Source organism: Ornithorhynchus anatinus, chromosome 2 (assembly GCF_004115215.2).
Source record: "Ornithorhynchus anatinus isolate Pmale09 chromosome 2, mOrnAna1.pri.v4, whole genome shotgun sequence".
Lineage (NCBI taxonomy): Eukaryota > Metazoa > Chordata > Mammalia > Monotremata > Ornithorhynchidae > Ornithorhynchus > Ornithorhynchus anatinus.
Window position 1 is genome coordinate 168,170,931 of NC_041729.1, and position 19,119 is coordinate 168,190,049.

The 19,119-nt window shown below is 50.4% G+C and overlaps 1 protein-coding gene across 1 annotated transcript; it reads right to left on the reverse strand.

The window, feature by feature from the left end:
- Nucleotides 1–632: 632 nt before the first annotated feature.
- RERGL (RERG like) lies at nt 633–16,199 on the reverse strand. Its single transcript, XM_029058253.2, has 5 exons — nt 16,041–16,199; nt 12,630–12,686; nt 9,009–9,082; nt 3,097–3,245; nt 633–1,063 (listed from the first exon to the last, which is right to left on the reverse strand). Exons 1-5 carry the CDS (start codon nt 16,090–16,092, stop codon nt 781–783), a joined length of 615 nt encoding a protein of 204 aa, XP_028914086.1. The 5' UTR covers nt 16,093–16,199; the 3' UTR covers nt 633–780.
- Nucleotides 16,200–19,119: the final 2,920 nt, after the last annotated feature.

Consider the following 19,119-nt stretch of genomic DNA (forward strand, 5'->3'; position numbering starts at 1 on the left):
GAGTGGCGGAGCCGGGATGATCGCTACTCCCTACTTAGGATGGTATCTGGACAGTTTCCAGTCCTCTCCCAGTCTCGGCTACGGGAGGGAGAGCGAAGCAGAGCCCTGTCCATTCCATTCCTAGCTTGGCCAGTGGCTAGCGAGCGGCAGGCCGTCGGCTACAAGTCAAAACTCCCCCGTGCTGGGCAGCGGCGGCCTGGGAGAGAGTCCAGATGGAGACTCACCTTTATCGCACGGAAGCAGACAATGGTAAATGATTTCTGGATTTTTCCCAAGAAAACCCTGTGGATCCACTACCAGAACTATTGCAGGTGGAGAGTGGGGCCTTCTGGAAGAGATGTCCATGGAGTTGCTATGAGACAGAGAGACAGCATAGACAAAAAATAATAATAATAATAATATTTTTAAGTGCTCACTATGTGCCAGGCACTCTTCTTAGCACTGGGGTAGATACCAGATAATTGGGTTGGACCCTGTCCCTGTCCCACACAGGGCTCACAGTCTTAATCCCCATTTTTCAGATGAGGAAACAGAGAAGTGACTAGTCCATGGTCACAAAGCAGACGAGTGGCAGAGGCGCGATTAGAACGCACGACCTTCTAACTCCCAGACCCGTGTTCTATCCACTAGGCCATGCTGCTTCCCTAGTACGCGCCTGGCTCATAGTAAGCGCTTAAGAAATTCCAGAAAAAAAGAAAAAGTCAGGATACCGGGGGACCCTCACTGTAGTCAAAAGCGTTCGGAACGCCACGGAATGGGCCGGATGCAGTCGCCCGCCGTCTACACGGACTTCCTCCTCTTCCCGAAGACGTTGTTGATGAGTTTGGCCACGGACTTGGAGCCGCTGGGCCTCCGCTTGTCCCGGCCCTTGCAGGTGGCGAGGACGTCCCTGATGACCTTGGTGAAGAGGAGCTGGACCTCCTGGGCCTGGTCCGCGGCCGACAGCTCGCAGAACTGACACCTGGTGTCCCGCGCCAGCTTCCGGCCTTCCTCTCGGTCCACCGCCCTGGCGTGGCACAGGTCCTGCTTGTTGCCCACTAAGTGCACCGTTGTCTCCACAGCCCTGAAATACAAAAACACCAATCTTCACCTCAACCAACCTAAGCATCCTCCTCAGCTATGCCCCCTTTCCCGCAGCTCCTCCTCCCTCCCTTCCGCTTCCCTCAGCACTGTGCTCATTTGTGTATATTTTTATTGCCCTATTTATTTTGTCAATGAGGTGTCCATCCCCTTGACTCTATTTATCGTGATTATGTGGTTTCTGTCCGTCTGTCTCCACCGATTAGAGTGTAAACCCGTCACTGGGCAGGGATTGTCTCTATCTGTGGCCGAATTGCACATTCCAAGCACTTAGTACAGTGCTTTGCACATAGTAAGGGCTCAATAAATGCGAATGAATGAATGAATAATGGATGGATGGATGGATGGATGGATGGATGGATGGATGGATGGATGGATGGATGAATACTCTTCCCAGCACCGAATAGAGTACTCTACTCTCAGTCAGTACTCAATAAATAACATCGATTGATTGGGGTAGATACTTATTTGGAGGAGTAGCATGGCTTAGTGGATAGAGCCGGGGTCTGGGAGTCAGAGGACTTGGGTTCTAACCATGGCTCCGGAACATGTCTGCTGTGTGACCTTGGGCCAGTCACTTAATATCTCTGTAAAATGGGGATGAAGACTGTGAGCCCCACGTGGGTCAACCTGATTAGCTTGTATCTACCCCAGTGCTTGGAACAGTGCTTGGCACATAGTAAGCGCTTAACAAATACCACAGTTATTATTATTATCTGTAAAATGGGGATGAAGACTCTGAGTCCCATGTGGGAAAGGGACTGTGTCCAACCTGATCAACTTTTATCTAGCCCCGTGCTCAGAACAGTGCTTGGCACATAGTAAGCGCTTAATAAGTACCATAATTATTAAGGGTCTGATTCACCCTCTGAGTTTAAGCTCACTGTGGGCAGGGAATGATGTGTCTACCGACTTTGTTATATTATACTCTCCCCAGTAAGCCTTCGATAAATAAGATTGACTGATTGGTAGATACAAGGGCATCGGGTCGGACACGGTCCCTGTCCCCTACGAGGTTGCCGGGCTTAGGCGAGGGGAGACTACGCAATGAATTCCCAATTCCAGATAAGGAAACTGAGGCCAAGAACAATCGTGACTTGTCCCTTTCATCTGACAGGGAATCATGTCATTTGAAAGGCCAGTAGCCACAGAGAGCCTAAATTGTAGGATCATCTGGAAGCCTGAATTCTGCTGCTGCTGCTGGGCTCAACGGTGTCTCTTCCCGGGGAGGGAAGCGAGGTGGGGAATAATAATAAATAATAATGATGGTATTTGTTAAGCGCTTAATATGTGCCAACCGCTGGTCTAAGCACTGGAGTAGATGCAAGGTCATCAGCTCGTCCCACGTGGGGCTGCCGGCCTTAATCCCCGTTTTACAGATGAGGTAACTGAGGCCCTGAGAAACAAAGTGACTTGCCCAAAGTCACCCAGCTGATAAGTGGCAGAGCTGGGATTAGAACCCTTGACCTCTGACTCCCAAGCCTGTTCTCTTTCCACTAAGCCACGAGAAGCAGCACGGCCCGGTGGCTAGAGCACAGGCTTGGGAGTCAGAAGGACCTGGGTTCAAATTCTGGATCCACCGCTCATCTGCTGTGTGACCTGGGGCGAGTCACTTCACTTCTCTGTCCCTCAGTTCCCTCATTTGGAAAATGGGGATTAAAACTGGGAGCCCTTGTGGGACAGGGACTGAGTCCAACCCGATTTGCTTGAATCCACTGCTTAGTACAATCCCTGGCACTCCCAATAAGTGCTGAAAAAATACCACAGTTATTATTATTATTATTTTTCTCTGTTCCTTAGTTGCCTCATCTGGAAAATGGGGATTAAGACTCTGAGCCCCACATGGGACAGCCCCACATGGGACAGGCTAACCCGATTAGCTGATTAGCTTGTTAGCTTGTTAGCTAGTTGCTGATTAGCTAAACCTCAGGGTTTAGTACAGTGCCTGGTATTTAGTAAGCGCCTAACAGATGCCATAAAAAAAACAAGAAAAATAAAAAAGCCAGATCCCCTCACCTCCTGCAATGGCCTCCATGAGAGTCTCGGATCCGGTAGAGGAGAGCCTTGGCAAAGGCAAACGATGATTTGTCGCTGATGTCATACACGACGATGAAGCCGTCCGCCCAGAGGTGCTCGTTGGCCAGGGGCAACTTCCCTCTCTGGAGCTGTAAGGGAAGAAATGGTTCAGAGAACAAATCGTAGTAATTAGAAGAATATCTGTGACATTCTTTAAGCGCTTATTATGTATTAGGCGCAGCATGGCTTAGTGGAAAGATTACAGGCTTGGGAGCCAGAGGTTATGGATTCTAATCCAATTCTGCTACTTAGCTGTGTGACTGTGGGCAAGTCACTTCACTTCTCTGTGCCTCAGTTCCCTCATCTGTAAAATGGGTATTAAGACATGTGGGGCAACCTGAATACCTTGTATCTACCCTAGTGCTTAGAACAGTGCTAGATACATAATAAGTGGTTAACAAATACCATTATTATTATTATTATTATTTAGGCTAATTGGGTTGGACATAGTCCCTATCCCACAGAGTTTTAAATATAATAATAATAATAATACTTGTGGTATTTGCTCAGCACTTACTCTGCTCCAGGCACTGTACTGAGGTCTGGGGTGGATGCAAGCAAATCGGGTGGGACACAGTCCTCGTTCTACATGATAATAATAATAATTTTGTTTTTTGTCAAGCGCTCACTACGTGCCAGGCACTGAACCGAGCACTGGGTTGGATACAAGCAAATTGGGTTGGACACAGTCCCTGTCCCAAATAATAATAACAATAATAACAACATTAATAATTATATAAAAACAACTGTGGTATTTGTTTAGTTTTCACTACGTGCCAGACTCTGTACGAGTGCTGCGTTGGCTACGGGCAAATCGGTTGGGACACGGTCCCTGTCCTAGAAGGCGTTCATAATCTTAATCTCAATTTTACAGATGAGAGGAACTGAGATACAGAGAAGTGACCTGCCCAAGGTCACACAGCAGATGAGTGGTGAAGGGGACATTAGAACCCAGGTCCTTCTGATTCCCAGGCCTGGGCTCTATCCACTAGGCCGTGCTGCTTCTCTAGCAAAGCCCAGAGACCACAGTCGTCGGAAGCGGCGTGGTTTAGTGGAAAGAGCTCGGGCTTGGGAATCAGAGGTCTTGGGTTCTAATCCCGGCTCCACTGCTTGTCGGCCGTGTGACCTCGGGCAAGCCACTTAACTTCTCTGTGCCTCAGTTACCTCATCTGAAAATGGGGATGAAGACCGGGAGCCCTACGTGGAACAACCTGATTACCTTTTATCTACCCCCGCTCTTAGAACAGTGCTCGGCACATAGTAAGCTCTTAACAGATACCAACATTATAATTATCATTACTAAAACACTAGCCATATTCGTACACCATTTCCATTGACCCCAGCCCCACGTGGAACAACCTGATTACCTTTTATCTACCCCAGCTCTTAGAACAGTGCTCGGCACATAGTAAGCGCTTAACAAATGCCATTATTATTATTATTCTGTGCCTTTCCAACTCCTCGGGCGAGTTGTCTACACGAGCTTCTTCCACATCCTCTTCTCCAATCCTCTCCCTGACATCCTGCCCTCTGGCTTCCATCCGTCACTCCAAGGAATCTGCCCACTCTAAGGTGACCGATCATCTCCTTCTTCCCAAATCCATCGGCTTCGACTCCATCATCATCCCCCTCCACCTTTCAGAGGCCTTTGGCACTGTGGACCACCCCCTTCTCCTGGAAAGCTCATCGATCAATCGATCCAAGATACGTATATATGAGCGTGGCTCAGTGACAAGAGCCCGGGCTCGGGAGTCAGAGATCGTAGGTTCTAATCCCGGCTCTGTGACTTGGGGCAAGTCTTTTCACTTCTCTGTGTCCTCTGTAAAATGGGGATTAAGACCGTGAGCCCCATGTGGGACAACCTGATTACCTTGTATCTCTACCATTGTTTAGAATAGTGCTTGGCACGTAGAAAGTGCTAACAAGGACCAGTATTATTATTATTATTATTATTTCACACTTACTGTGTGTTAGCCCTCTTCTAAATGGGTGGGTAGACATGTTCCCTGCCCACAGCAAGCTCACACTCTAGAGGAGGCATTTAATCTTGCCATCACTGACGCTGTCCTCTCCTGGTTCTCCTCTTACTTCTCTGGCCGCTCATTCTCAGTGTCCTCGGCGGGCTCCTCCTCTGCCCCTCACGGTGGGGGTCCCTCAAGGTTCAGTTCTGGGTCCCCTTCTCTCCTCCATCTACACTCACTCCCTTGGGGAACCCGTTCGCTCACACAGCTTCGACTACACCTCTATGCGGATGATTCCCAAATCTCCATCTCCAGCCCTGATCTCTCTCCCTGTCTGCAGTCTCGCATTTCCACTTGCGTTCGGGACATCTCCACTTGGATGACCCGCTGACACCTCCAATGTTAAATGTCTAAAAGAAGATTCCTCATCTTTCCACCCAAAGCCATGTCCTCCCCATGACTTTCCCGTCGCTGTGGACAACACCACCATCCTCCCTGTCTCCCAAATCCATAACTTTGGCATCATCCTCAACTCATCTCCGTCTGTCACTAAATAAAGCTTATGGTTTCTATGATGATAATAATAATAATAATACTTGTCAGGTATAAGACCTTGGGGAAGTCACTTCACTTCTCTGGGCCTCAATTCCCTCATCTGCAAAATGGGGATTGAGACTGTGAACCCCACATGGGACAGGGACTATAACTCGATTTGCTTGTAACCACCCCGGCGCTTAGTACAGTGCCTGGCACATAGCACTTAACAATTGACATTGCTATTATTATTATTACTAATATTATATTAGGAAGCATAATGAGAATCAACGTAGCTTAGTGGAAAGAGCACGGGCCTGGGAGTCAGAGGTTGTGTATGACTTTGGGCAAGTCACTTCACTTCTCTGTGCCTCAGTTACCTCATCTGCAAGATGGGGATGAAGACAGAGAGGCACACGGGACAACCACAGAGCTTGGCACATAGTAAGTGCTTAACAAAAACCATTAAAAAAAATAAAATTAATTATCATTAATAACGATGGTATTTGTTAAGCGCTCACTTAGTGCCAGGCACTGTAGTAAGCGCTGGATCTTCACATCTCCAGAATCTGCACCTGCTACGCGGGCCAAATTGCCACCACCCGAGCCGAGCACTAATCTACCACCTCTGCAGCTGCTCGAGCGTCCTCGCCGACCTCCCGTCCTCCTGCCTCTCCCCTCTCCAGTCCATACTTCACTCTGCTGCCCGGATCCTTTTCCTAAAAGAATGTTCAGTTCTCATCTCCCCTTTCCTCAAAAACCTCCAGCAGTTGCCCATCCACCTCCACGACAAACAGAAACTCCTCACCCTCGGCTTTAAAGCCGTCCATCCCCTTGCCGCCTCCTACCTCACCTCACTCCTCTCCGACTCCGACCCAGACGGCCCACTTCGCTCCTCTAATGCCAACCTTCTCCCTGGCCTCCATTTTGTCCATCTCATCACCCACCCCGGATCACGTCCTCCCTCCGGCCTCGAACTCCCTCCCCCTTCACATCCACAGACCATCGCAGCGTGGCTCAGTGGAAAGAGCGCGGGCTTTGGAGTCAGAGGTCATGAGTTCGAATCGCAGCTCTGCCGCTTGTCAGCTGTGTGACTGTGGGCGAGTCACTTCACTTCTCTGGGCCTCAGTTCCCTCATCTGTAAAATGGGGACTAAGACTGTGAGGCCCACGTGGGACAACCTGATTCCCCTGTGTCTACCTCAGCGCTTAGAACAGTGCTCTGCACAGAGTAAGCGCTTAACAAATGCCGACATTATTATTATCGCTCTCCTCGCCTTCAAAACCATCTTAAAACCACATCCGATCCGAGAGAACTTCCCCAACAAGAGTCCTCATTTTTCAAATTTGCCTTCCCTTCTGCAGCATCTTTAATAATCATAATGTTGGTATTTGTTAAGCGCTTACTCTGTGCCGAGCCCTGTTCTAAGCGCTGGGGTAGATACAAGGTCATCAGGTTGTCCCATGTGAGGCTCACGGTTAATCCCCATTTTCCAGATGAGGTCACTGAGGCACCGAGAAGTGAAGCGACTTGCCCACAGTCACACAGCTGCCAAGTGGCAGAGCCGGGATTCGAACCCTTGACCTCTGACTCCAAAGCCCGTGCTCTTTCCACTGAGCCACGCTGCTTTAAGCACTTACTCTTCACTCCACCCCGCATCGCATCTGTATGTTCATTCATCTAATCGAATTTATTGAGCATTTATCGGGTGCAGAGCACTGTGCCATGCTCTGACATTTTCCCTATCTGTAATGAATGTTTATTTCCCACTCTAGCATGTAAGCTTTTTTCGTGTGCGTGCCTTTGGTTTTTGATGTTTTTGATGGTATTTATGAAGCGCTTACTACGTGTCGAACACTGTTCTAAACGCTGGATTAGGTACAAGTTCATTAAGACGGATTCAGTCCCTGTCCCACATGGGGCTCACAGTCTAAGGAGGAGAGAAAACACATATTTAATCACCATTTTTCAGGTGTGGACAGGGAACGTGCCTACCTTCACTGGGGTACTGTGCTCTCCCAAGCGCTTAATACAGTGCTCTACAGGAAGTAAGCGCTTAATAATTACTATTGATGGTGATGATGAAGATAATGATAATCTTGAGAGACATGAAGTGTGTGCAACTTGCTGATCTTGTAACTAACCCATCACTTGCCACAGAGTAAGCGCTGAACAAATCCCATAAAAAAAGTCACTTCACTTCTCTGTGCCTCAGTTGCCTAATCTGTAAAATGGGAATGAAGACAGTAAATTCCATGTGGGACACGAAATGTGTCCAACCTCATTACCTTGATTCCATATGAGCGCTTAAAACAGTGCTTGGCACATAGTAAGTGATTAACAAATACCTTAAAAAACAAAAAAAAAAACAAGGAGGGAGGAAATAGATGTAATTGGCCAGTGGATAGAGTGTGACCCGGGAGTCGGAAGGACCTGAGTTCTAATCCTGGCTCGGCCACTTGTCTGCTGTGTGACCTTGGGCAAGTCACTTCCATTTATTCAATTGTATTTATTGAGAGCTTACTGTGTGCAGAGCACTGTACTAAATGCTTGCTTCACTTCTCTGGGCCTCAGTTCCCTAATCTGTCAAATGGGGATGAAGACTGTGAGCCCCAGGTGGGACAACCTGATTACCTTGTATCTACCCCAGCGCTTAGAACAGTGCTGGGCACAAAGTAAGGGCTTAACCAATATAGACCTAAAATTCTGTGTAATTCTGCGTATATATCTATAATTCTATTTATTTTGATGCTATTCATTTGTTCAATAGTATTTATTGAGCGCTTACTATGTGCAGAGCACTGTACTAAACGCTTGGAATGTACAAATCGGTCACAAATAGAGACGGTCCCTGCCCATTGACGGGCGCTCAGTCTAACTGGGGGCGGGATGCCTGTCTACTTGTTTTGTTTCGTAGTCTGGCTCTCCCTTTTAGACTGCGAGCCCGTCGTTGGGTAGGGATCGTCTCTATCTGTGGCCGAATTGTACATTCCAAGTGCTCAGTCCGGTGCTCTGCACACAGTAAGCGCTCAGTAAATACGATCGAATGAATGAATGAACAAATACCCTAATTGTTTTTATCATTCACTTCCCTGGGCCTCAGTGACCTCATCCGGAAATAAGGATCGAGACGGTGAGCCTCACTTGGGACAGGGACTGTGTCCCACCTGATTTGCTTCTAAACACCCCGGCGCTTAGTACGGTCCACGGCACATAGTCAGCTCTTAAGAAATACCACAGTTATTACTTATTGAGCGCTTGCTGCGGGCGGAGCACCGTACTGAGTGGCTGGGAGAGTCTAATATAGCGGACGAGGAGGTTCCACTCTGGAGGGGGGGGTGGATTTAGGGTACTGACCTGGGATCCGGCATCATAAATCTCCAGCTGGAGCTGCTGCCCGTCTAGACACAAGTTCTTGCTGTACACGGATTCTGGGAAGACAGAGAAAGAACTTCTGCCAAACTAACTCATCAACCAAACTGGCTCTCTCCCCCGCTTTGAAGCCTTACTGGGAGCTCACCTCCTCCAGGAGGCCTTCCCCGACTGAGCCCCCCTTTTCCTCTGCTCCTCCTCCCCTCCCCATCGCCTTAATTCCCTCCCTCTGCTCTACCCCCCCCCCCCGCCCCGCCCCGCAGCACTTGCGTATATTTGTACATATTTATTATTCTACACAGAAGCAGCGTGGCTCAGTGGAAAGAGCACGGGCTTTGGAGTCCGAGGTCGTGGGTCCGAATCCCGGCCCGGCCACTTGTCAGCTGGGTGACTTCGGGCAAGTCGCTTCTCGGTGTCTCATGGGGATTAAGACCGTGAGCCCCCCGTGGGACAACCTGATTCCCCCGAGTCTACCCCAGCGCTTAGAACAGTGCCCGGCACATAGTGAGCGCTTAACAAATACCAACATTATTATTATTATTCTATTCATTAATGATGTGCATATTTGTATAATTCTATTTCTATTGATGCTATGGATGCCTGTTGACTTGTTTTTCTGTCTGTCTCCCCCGTTCTAGACTGTGAACCTGTTGTGGGCAGGGATGGTCTCCCTTTGTTGCTGAATTGTACTTTCCAAGGGCTTAGTACAGTGTTCTGCACCTAGTAAGCGCTCAATAAGTCCGATTGAATGAATGAACAAACGCTCTCAAGGCCCCGTCTCAGCTGTCACAGACAAACAAAAGCACTCACACACACACTCCCATACTCAAGGCCCATCCTCTAATTTGATTCTATTCATTGCCGTCGTTCTCGTCTGTCCGTCTCCCCCGATTAGACCGTAAACCCCGTCAAAAGGCAAGGACCGTCTCTATCTGTTACCGATTTGTCCATTCCAAGCGCTTAGTACAGTGCTCTGCACATAGTAAGCGCTCAATAAATACTATCGAATGAATGAATTTCTCGACCCAACAGGTCCAGTGTCAGCTCAGACACGGAGAAGCAGCGCGGCTCAGTGGAAAGAGCACGGGCTTTGGAGTCCGCGGTCATGGGTTCGAATCCCGGCTCGGCCACTTGTCAGCGGTGTGACTGTGGGCGAGTCACTTCACTTCTCTGGGCCTCAGTTACCTCATCTGTAAAATGGGGATTAAGACTGTGAGCCCCACGTGGGACAACCTGATTCCCCTATGTCTACCCCAGCGCTTAGAACAGTGATCGGCACATAGTAAGCGCTTAACAAATGCCAACATTATTATTATTATTAACCTGATTTCCCTGTATCTCCCCCAGCGCTTAGAACAGTGCTCTGCACATAGTAAGCGCTTAACAAATACCAACATTATTATTAAGTCACTTAACTTCTCTGTACCTCAGTTACCTCATCTGTAAAATGGGGATTAAGACTGTGAGCCTCACGTGGGACAGTCTGATTCCCCTGTGTCTATCCCAGCGCTTAGAACAGTGCTCTGCACATAGTAAGCGCTTAACAAATACCCCATTATTATCCACACAGACCCCCACACAATCACTCGCCCACACCCACACACACGCAAGGTCCGGCCCTCTCCCCCTACCCTGGCTGAGTCCCGACGAAGATCCGTCCAGCCATGAAGGAAAAGCCTCAGCCAGAGGAACAGCGGGAGAAAGAGCAGGAAAATTCCTCCCATAAGGAAAAATCATCATTATGGTATTTGGGAAGCGCTTACTATGTGCCAGGCACTGGACCGGGCGCTGGGCAATGCGCTAAGCACTGGACTGTACTAAGCGCTTGGGAGAGGACAGTATAACGATAAGAAAAACACATTCCCTGCCCACAGAGAGCTTCAAGTCTAGCGGGGAGAGCGACGTGAAGAGAAATAAGGAAATGATGGATATGGATATAAGCGCTGTGGTGAGAAGGGAAATGTATCGGGAGGGGAAGGAAGAGTAAGTTTCCTCTCTGTTCTTAATAATGATAATGAATAATAATAATGTTGGTATTTGTTAAGCGCTTACCATGTGCAGAGCACCGTTCTAAGCGCTGGAGGAGATACAGGGTCATCAGGTTGTCCCACGGGGGGCTCGCAGTCTTAATCCTCATTTTACAGATGAGGTCACTGAGGCGCAGAGAAGTGAAGTGACTTGCCCACAGTCACACAGCTGACAAGTGGCAGAGCCGGGATATATTTGTTAAGCACTTACTATGTAGCAGGCGCTGCGCCGAGAGAAGCAGCATGGCTTTAGTGGAAAGAGCCCTAGTTTGGGAGTCAGAGGATGTGGGTTCATTCATTCATTCAATAGTATTTATTGAGCGCTTACTATGTGCAGAGCACTGTACTAAGCGCTTGGGATGAACAAGTCGGCAACAGATAGAGACGGTCCCTGCCGTTTGACGGGCTTACGGTCTGATCGGGGGAGACGGACAGACGAGAACGATGGCACTAAACAGCGTCGAGGGGAAGAACTTCTCGTAAAAACCGATGGCAACTAAATAGAATCGAGGCGATGTACAATTCATTAACAAAATTAATAGGGTAACGAAAATATATACAGTCGAGCGGACGAGTACGGTGCCGTGGGGATGGGAAGGGAGAGGTGGAGGAGCAGAGGGAAAAGGGGAAAATGAGGCTTAAGCTGCGGAGAGGTAAAGGGGGGATGGCGGAGGGAGTAGAGGGGGAAGAGGAGCTCGGTCTGGGAAGGCCTCTCGGAGGAGGTGAGTTTTAAGTAGGGTTTCGAAGAGGGGAAGAGAATGAGTTTGGCGGAGGTGAGGAGGGAGGGCGTTCCGGGACCGCGGGAGGACGCGACCCGGGGGTCGACGGCGGGATGGGCGAGACCGAGGGACGGTGGTTCTAATCCCACCTCTGCCACTTCTCTGCCGTGTGACCTTGGGCAAGTCACTTAACTTCTCTGGGCCTCAGTGCCCTCATCTGTAAAATGGGGACTTAAAACCTGTTGTCCATCCCCTTAATAAGAAGTGCGGTATTTGTTAAGCGCTTGATATGTGTCAGGAACTGTACTAAGCACTCCCTTAATACCCTGAGCCCCGTGTAGAACGGAGACGGTGAGATTACCGGGTACTACTAATGATAATAACGATGGTGTTTGTTGAGCTCTTACTACGTGCCAAGCACTGTTCTAAACAGAAGGGTAAATACGAGAAGCAGCATGGGTCAGTGCAAGGAGCCTGGGCTTGGGAGTCAGAGGTCATGAGTTCGAATCCCAGCTCTGCCACCTGTCAGCTGTGTGACTGTGGGCAAGTCACTTCACTTCTCTGGGCCTCAGTTACCTCATCTGTAAATGGGGGATTAACTGTGAGCCTCCCGTGGGACAACCTGATGACCCAGTATCTCCCCCAGCGCTTAGAACAGTGCTCCTCTGCACATAGTAAGCGCTCAACAAATACCAACATTATTATTACGAGGTATTCGGGTTGTCCCACGGGGAGCTCGCCGGCACCCGGCACCCGGGCCAGCCCTCAGTCCAGCGCTCAGCACATAGTGAGCGCGGAGCCGACGGAGGGGAGGTGGGAGATGGGGGGAGAGGGCGTGGTCCGGCGTGGGGGAAGCTTACCGATGTTGGAGGAGTATTCGCCAATGAATCTCTGGGTCAGGAAGCGCACCGTGAGGGCTGTGAAACACAGACAGACATTCAGACAGTTCTGGTATTTGTTAAGCGCTTACTATGTGCCACACACTCTAATAAGCACCGGAGTGGAATCAAGCCAATAAGGTTGGACCCAATCCCTGTCATTCGTTCAAAAGTATTTACTGAGCACTTATGGGGCTCACGCTCTCTATCCCCATTTTACCTGACGAGGTAACAGAGGCACAGAGAATAATGCTAATGGTAGTTATTAAGAGCTTATCATGCGCCAGGCACTGTAGTAAGCACTGGGGTGGATGCAAGCAAATAATGATAATGTTGGTATTTGTTAAGCGCTTACTACGTGCAGAGCACTGTTCTAAGCGCTGGGGCAGATACGGGGTCATCAGGTTGTCCCACGTGAGGCTCACTGTCTCAATCCCCATTTTGCAGATGAGGGAACTGAGGCCTAGAGAAGTGACTTGTCCAAGGTCACACAGCTGACCAGTGGCCGAGTCAGGATTAGAACCCTGTCACGGGTGTTTAAGCTAGTCTTTGGAAGCTGAAGCTACCCAATCATACGCATCCACTTCCCTTTATTTCTTTCATCGTTATGATTATTGCATTTGTCAAGTACTTACAATCAAGCAACCCGACAGTGGTATTTATTGAATGCCTCCCATGAGCAGAGCAGTGTTCTAAGCACTTGGGAGAGGACAATGTAGCAATTTAATGGACATCTCTACGCAGATGACACGCGGATCTCTCCTGTCCCCGTCCTCTCCCCCTCCCTTCGGGCTCGCATCTCCTCCCGCCTCCGGGACGTCTCCACCTGGATGTCGGCCCGCCGCCTAAAACTCAACGTGAGCGAGACTGAGCTCCTCATCTTCCCTCCCGAACCCGGTCCTCTCCCTGACTTCCCTATCACCGTGGATGGCACGACCGTCCTTCCCGTCTCTCGGACCCACGATCTCAGTGTCGTCTTTGACTCGTCCCTCTCGTTCACCCCACACATCCTATCCATCACCGAGACCTGCCGGTCTCACCTTTACTGTATCGCCAAGATCCGCCCTTTCCTCTCCACCCAAACGGCTACCTTACTGCTACGGGCTCTCGTAATATCCCGGCTAGATTACCGTGTCGGCCTTCTCTCCGATCTCCTTTCCTCCCATCTCTTCCCGCTCCGGTCTATTCTTCACTCCGCCGCCCGGCTCATCTTCCCGCAGAAACGATCTGGGCCTGTCACTCCCCTTCTTAAACACCTCCAGTGGTTGCCTATCGACCTCCGCTCCAAACAAAAACTCCTCACTCTAGGCTTCGAGGCTCTCCATCACCTCGCCCCTTCCTACCTCTCCTCCCTTCTCTCTTTCTACCGCCCACCCCGCACCCTCCGCTCCTCCGCCGCCCACCTCCTCGCCGTCCCTCGGTCTCGCCCGTCCCGCCGTCGACCCCCGGGCCGCGCCCTCCCGTGGTCCCGGAACGCCCTCCCTCCTCACCTCGGCCAAACTAATTCTCTTCCCTCTTCAAAACCCTACTTACAATTCACCTCCTCCGAGAGGCCTTCCCACACTGAGCTCCCCTTCTCCCCCTACTCCCTCTACCGCCCCCCCTTCACCTCTCTGCAGCTTAACCCTCTTTTCCCCCCATCTCCCTCCGCTCCTCCCCCTCTCCCTTCCCATCCCCTCGGCACCGTACCCGTCCTCTCGACCGTATATATTTTCATCACCCTATTTATTTTGTTAATGAGATGCACATCGCCTCGATTCTATTTAGTCGCCATTGTTTTTACGAGATGTTCTTCCCCTCGACTCTATTTATCGCCATCGTTCTCCCCCGATTAGACCGTGCGCCCGTCAAACGGCAGGGACCGTCTCTATCTGTTGCCGACTTGTTCATTGCAAGCGCTTAGTCCAGTGCTCTGCACATAGTAAGCGCTCAATAAATACTACTGAATGAATGAATGAATGAATGAACATTCCTTTCCCTCAACGAGCTTCCAGTCTAGAGCTGGTAGAACCCAACCCCTATTCCACGTGGGACTCAGTCTCAGGTGGTGAGAAAACCCATTTTGCAGATGAGGAAATGGGCCCAGAGAAGTTAAGGGACTTGGCCAAGGCCACACAGCAGGTAGGGGGTGGAGCTGGGATTAGAACCCAGGTCCCCTGAATCCTAGTCCCGTGCATTTGGCCCCCATGGAAGGCCGACCTGGTTCTCCAAGCTCTTGTCAAAGGCCCTGTAATAATAATAATAATGATAATGTTGGTATTTGTAAGGCGCTTACTATGTGCAGAACACTGTTCTAAGCACTGGGGTAGATACAGGGTCATCAGGTCGTCCCACGTGAGGCTCACGGTTAATCCCCATTTTCCAGATGAGGTAACCGAGGCACAGAGAAGTGAAGTGACTTGCCCACAGTCACACAGCTGACAAGTGGCAGAGCTGAGAGTCGAACCCATGACCTCTGACTCTGAAGCCCAGGATCTTTTCCACATCTGGGGAAGAATGCTAGGAAGCAGCACGGTACAGCCGATAGAGGCCGGGCCTGGGAGTCAGAAGGTTGTGGGTTCTAATCCAGTTCGGCCATCTGTCTGCTGTGTAACCTTGGGCAACTCACTTCATTCCTCTGCGCCTCAGTGATCTCATCTGGAAAATGAGGATGGAGACTGCGAGCCCCACGTTTGACAGCGACTGTGTCCAACCCGATTGGCTTGTATCCACCCCAGTGCTTAGTCCAGTGCTTAGTTAGAGAAGCAGTGTGGCTCGGTGGAAAGAGCCCAGGCTTGGGAGTCAGAGGTCATGGGTTCTAATCCCGGCTCTGCCACTTGGCAGCTGGGTGACTGTGGGCAAGTCACTTAACTTCTCTGGGCCTCAGTCACCTCATCTGTAAAATGAGGATGAAGACCGTGAACCCCACGTGGGACAACCTGATTCCCCTGTGCCTACCCCAGCGCTTAGAACAGTGCTCTGCGCATAGTAAGCGCTTAACAAATACCAACATTCATTCATTCATTCCAGCGACCGTCACATAGCGAGTGCTTAACAAATACCATCGTCACTATTATTATTAATATTATCATTATTGATAAAAGCAGCCTGGCCTAGTGGATAGAAGCCAGACCCGGGAGTCATAAGGACCCGGTTTCTCATCCCAGCTCTAACCCTTGTCTGCTGCGTGACCTTGGTTGAGTCCCTTCACTTCTCTGTGCCTCGGTTCCCTCCTCTGCAAAATGGGGATGGAGATGAGAGGCCCAGGTGGGACAGGGACGGTGTCCATCCCAATCACCTTGTATCCATCCCAGCGCTTAGTACAGTGCCTGCCGCATAATAGGCCCTTCCCAAATGGTCGCAGGCCCGGCAATCCCCGGAGCGGGGGTCTCCGCGGTCGGTCGGAGGACTCACCGGTCTTGCCGGCCCCGGGCCTTCCCAGGACGGCCAGCTTAACGTGGCTCATCCTGGAGGGAGGATGGGGACTCCTGGGTCCTGCGGCGATGCCGGTGGGGAGAGCGAGTGAAGTCTCTCTCTCGCACACACAGACACACACAGAGATGCAACCGGGGGGACCGATGAGGTCCGAGGAGCAGCGGCGGCTATTTTAGCGGTGCCAGGCCGGGGGCTGGACTGACCTCTCCTCTCCGTCCCTCCCACGGCAGCTGGTTGGGCGTTCCCAGACAGCCGGACGCTCGGGGCCGGACCTCCCTCCACCCCGGGGACCCTCGCCTTCCTCCCCGGCGCCTCGTCTCCCGGGGTCAGGGATCGGACCTTACGGCAGAATTATTATTATGATGATGACGGTGGCATTTGTTAACCGCTTAGTGGCAAGAGTCCCGACTCGGGAATTAGAGGTCTTGGGTTCTAATCCCAGCTCCGCCACTTAGGCTGACTTTGGGCAAGTCACTTAACTTCTCCGGGCCTCTTAACTTCTCCGGGCCTCACCTCATCTGTAACATGGGGATGAAGACGGTGAGCCCCACGTGGGACATGCCGATTACCTTGTTTTTACCCTAGCGCCTAGATCAGTGCTTGGCACATAGTGAGCACCTAACAAATACCATCATTATTATGTCCCAGGAGTCGTACGGAGTGCTGGGGCGGATACAAGCAACGCGGGTCGAACACGGTCCCTGTCCCCTGCGGGACACACAGTCTCGATCCCCATTTGACAGATGAGGGAACTGAGGCCCAGAGAAGTGAAGTGATTTTCCCGAGGTCACACAGCAGAGGAGTCATGGAGCCAGGATTAGAACCCATGATCTTCTGACTCTCAGGCCCGGGCTCTAGCCGCTAGGCTATGCCGTGGGACAGATGGACAGATGGTCTACGGCATCGGCTTCTTGCCACAGAGCCACTCTTCCTCCCACCAGCAGGGCTATCCTTTGTGCGCTTACTCTGTGCAGAGCACTCAGTCCGTCCATCAAGGCTACTCACTGAGTGCTTACTGCGCGCAGAGCAATCAATCAATCCATCCATTCAGAAGCCGCATGGCCTAGTAGCTAGAACACAGTCCTGGGAGTCAGAAGGTCATGGGTTCTAATCCCGGCTCCGCTCCCAGTCCACTGTGTGAACTGGGGCAATTCACTTCACTTCTCTGTGCCTCAGTTATCTCATCTGTAAATGGTTATTGAAACTGCGAGCCCCATATGGGACAGGGACTGGATCCAAACTGAGTTGCTTGCATTCACCCCAGGCTTAGTACAGTGCCTGGCACATAGTAAGAACTTAACAAATACCATAATTATTATCATTATCCATCAAGGCTATTTATTGAATGCCTACCGTGTGTAGAGAATCAATCTATCAGTGTTATTTTAAGTGCTTACTATATGCAAAACTATATGAAGGAGGGGTGGATGTTATTGTTCTTGTCTGTCCATCTCCCCCGATTAATTAATTAATTAATGTTGATATTTGTTAAGCGCTTACTATGCGCAGAGCACTGTTCTAAGAGCTGGGGAGATACAGGGTAATCAGGTCGTCCCACGTGAGGCTCACAGTTAATCCCCATTTTACAGATGAGGGAACTGAGGCCCAGAGAAGTGAAGCGACTTACCCACAGTCACACAGCTGACGGGTAGCAGAGCCGGGATTCAAACCCATGACCTCTGACTCCGAAGCCCAGGCTCTTTCCACCGAGCCACGCTACTTCCAGCGTGATTAAACTGTAAGCCCGTCAAAGGGCAGGGACTGTCTCTATCTGTTATCGATCTATACATTCCAAGCGCTTAGTACAGTGCTCTCCACATAGTAAGCGTTCACTCAATACTGTTGAATGAATGAATCACTCAATCATTCATTCATTCAATAATATTGATTGAACGCTTATTATGTGGAGAGCACTGTACTGAGCGTTTGGGAGAGTACAGTAGAACAATAATCCGAATCATAATAATTCTGGTATTTGTTCAGCTATGTGCCAGCCAAAAAAACTAAGCTCTAGATGGATAAAGCAAATTGGGTTGCACATAGTCCCTGTGCCACTTTGGGCTCACAGTCTCAATTCCGATTTACAGATGAGGTAACTGAGGCTCGGAGAAGGGAAATGATTTGCCCAAGGTCCCACAGCAGACAAGTAGCGGAGCTGGGATCCAAACCCATGACATTCTGACTCCCAGGCCCAGGCTCTATCCACTATGCCGTGCTGCTTCTTATAACAGACACGTTCCCTGCCCACGATGAGCTGACAGTCTAGAGATGGGGTGATAGACATTAATCTAAATAAATGACAGCGATGGATATAAGTGGTGAGGGGCTGGGAGGAAGGAAGAGTAAAGGGAGCAAGTCAGGGTGATGCAGAAGGGAGTGGGAGAAGAGGAAAGGAGAGCTTAGTCTGGGAAGGCCTCTTGGAGGAGGTGGGCCTTCAATAAGGCTTTGAAGTTGCGGGGAATAGTTGTTCCTGGGAGGATTTGGGGAAGGAGGGAGTTCCAGGCTATAGGCAGGATGTGGGCCAGGGGTAGGAGACGAGATAGACGAGATGGAGGCCCAGTGAGAAGGTCGGCATTAGAAGAGCGGAATGTGCAGGCTGGGTTCTAGCAGGAGAGTAGCAAGGTGTGGTAGCAAGGTGAGGCAGGAGAGGTCAAGACGGTGGACGCCTTTAAAGCCGACGGTGAGGAGTTTTTGTCGGCTGCAGAGGTGGATGGGCAACCACTGGAGTTTCTGGAGGAATGGACAGTCTAGAGAGGGAGGCAGATCTTGAAATATATAAATAAATGACAGATATAGACTCAAGTGCTGTGGAGCTGAGGGAGGGAGGTAAATAAAGGGAACAAGTCAGGGCGAGACAGAAGAGCGTGGGAAAAGAGAGGAAACGAAGGCTTAGTTAGGGAAAGCCTCTTGGAGATGTGGCTTCGAAGGAGGGGAAAGTGATTTGTCAGATAGGAAGGGCGAAGGAGTTCCAGGCCAGAGGCAGGATGAGGTGAGAGACGGGCTGCGAGTTAGATGAGGTGGAGGTACAGGGAGAAGGTTGGCATTAGAGGGGCAAAAT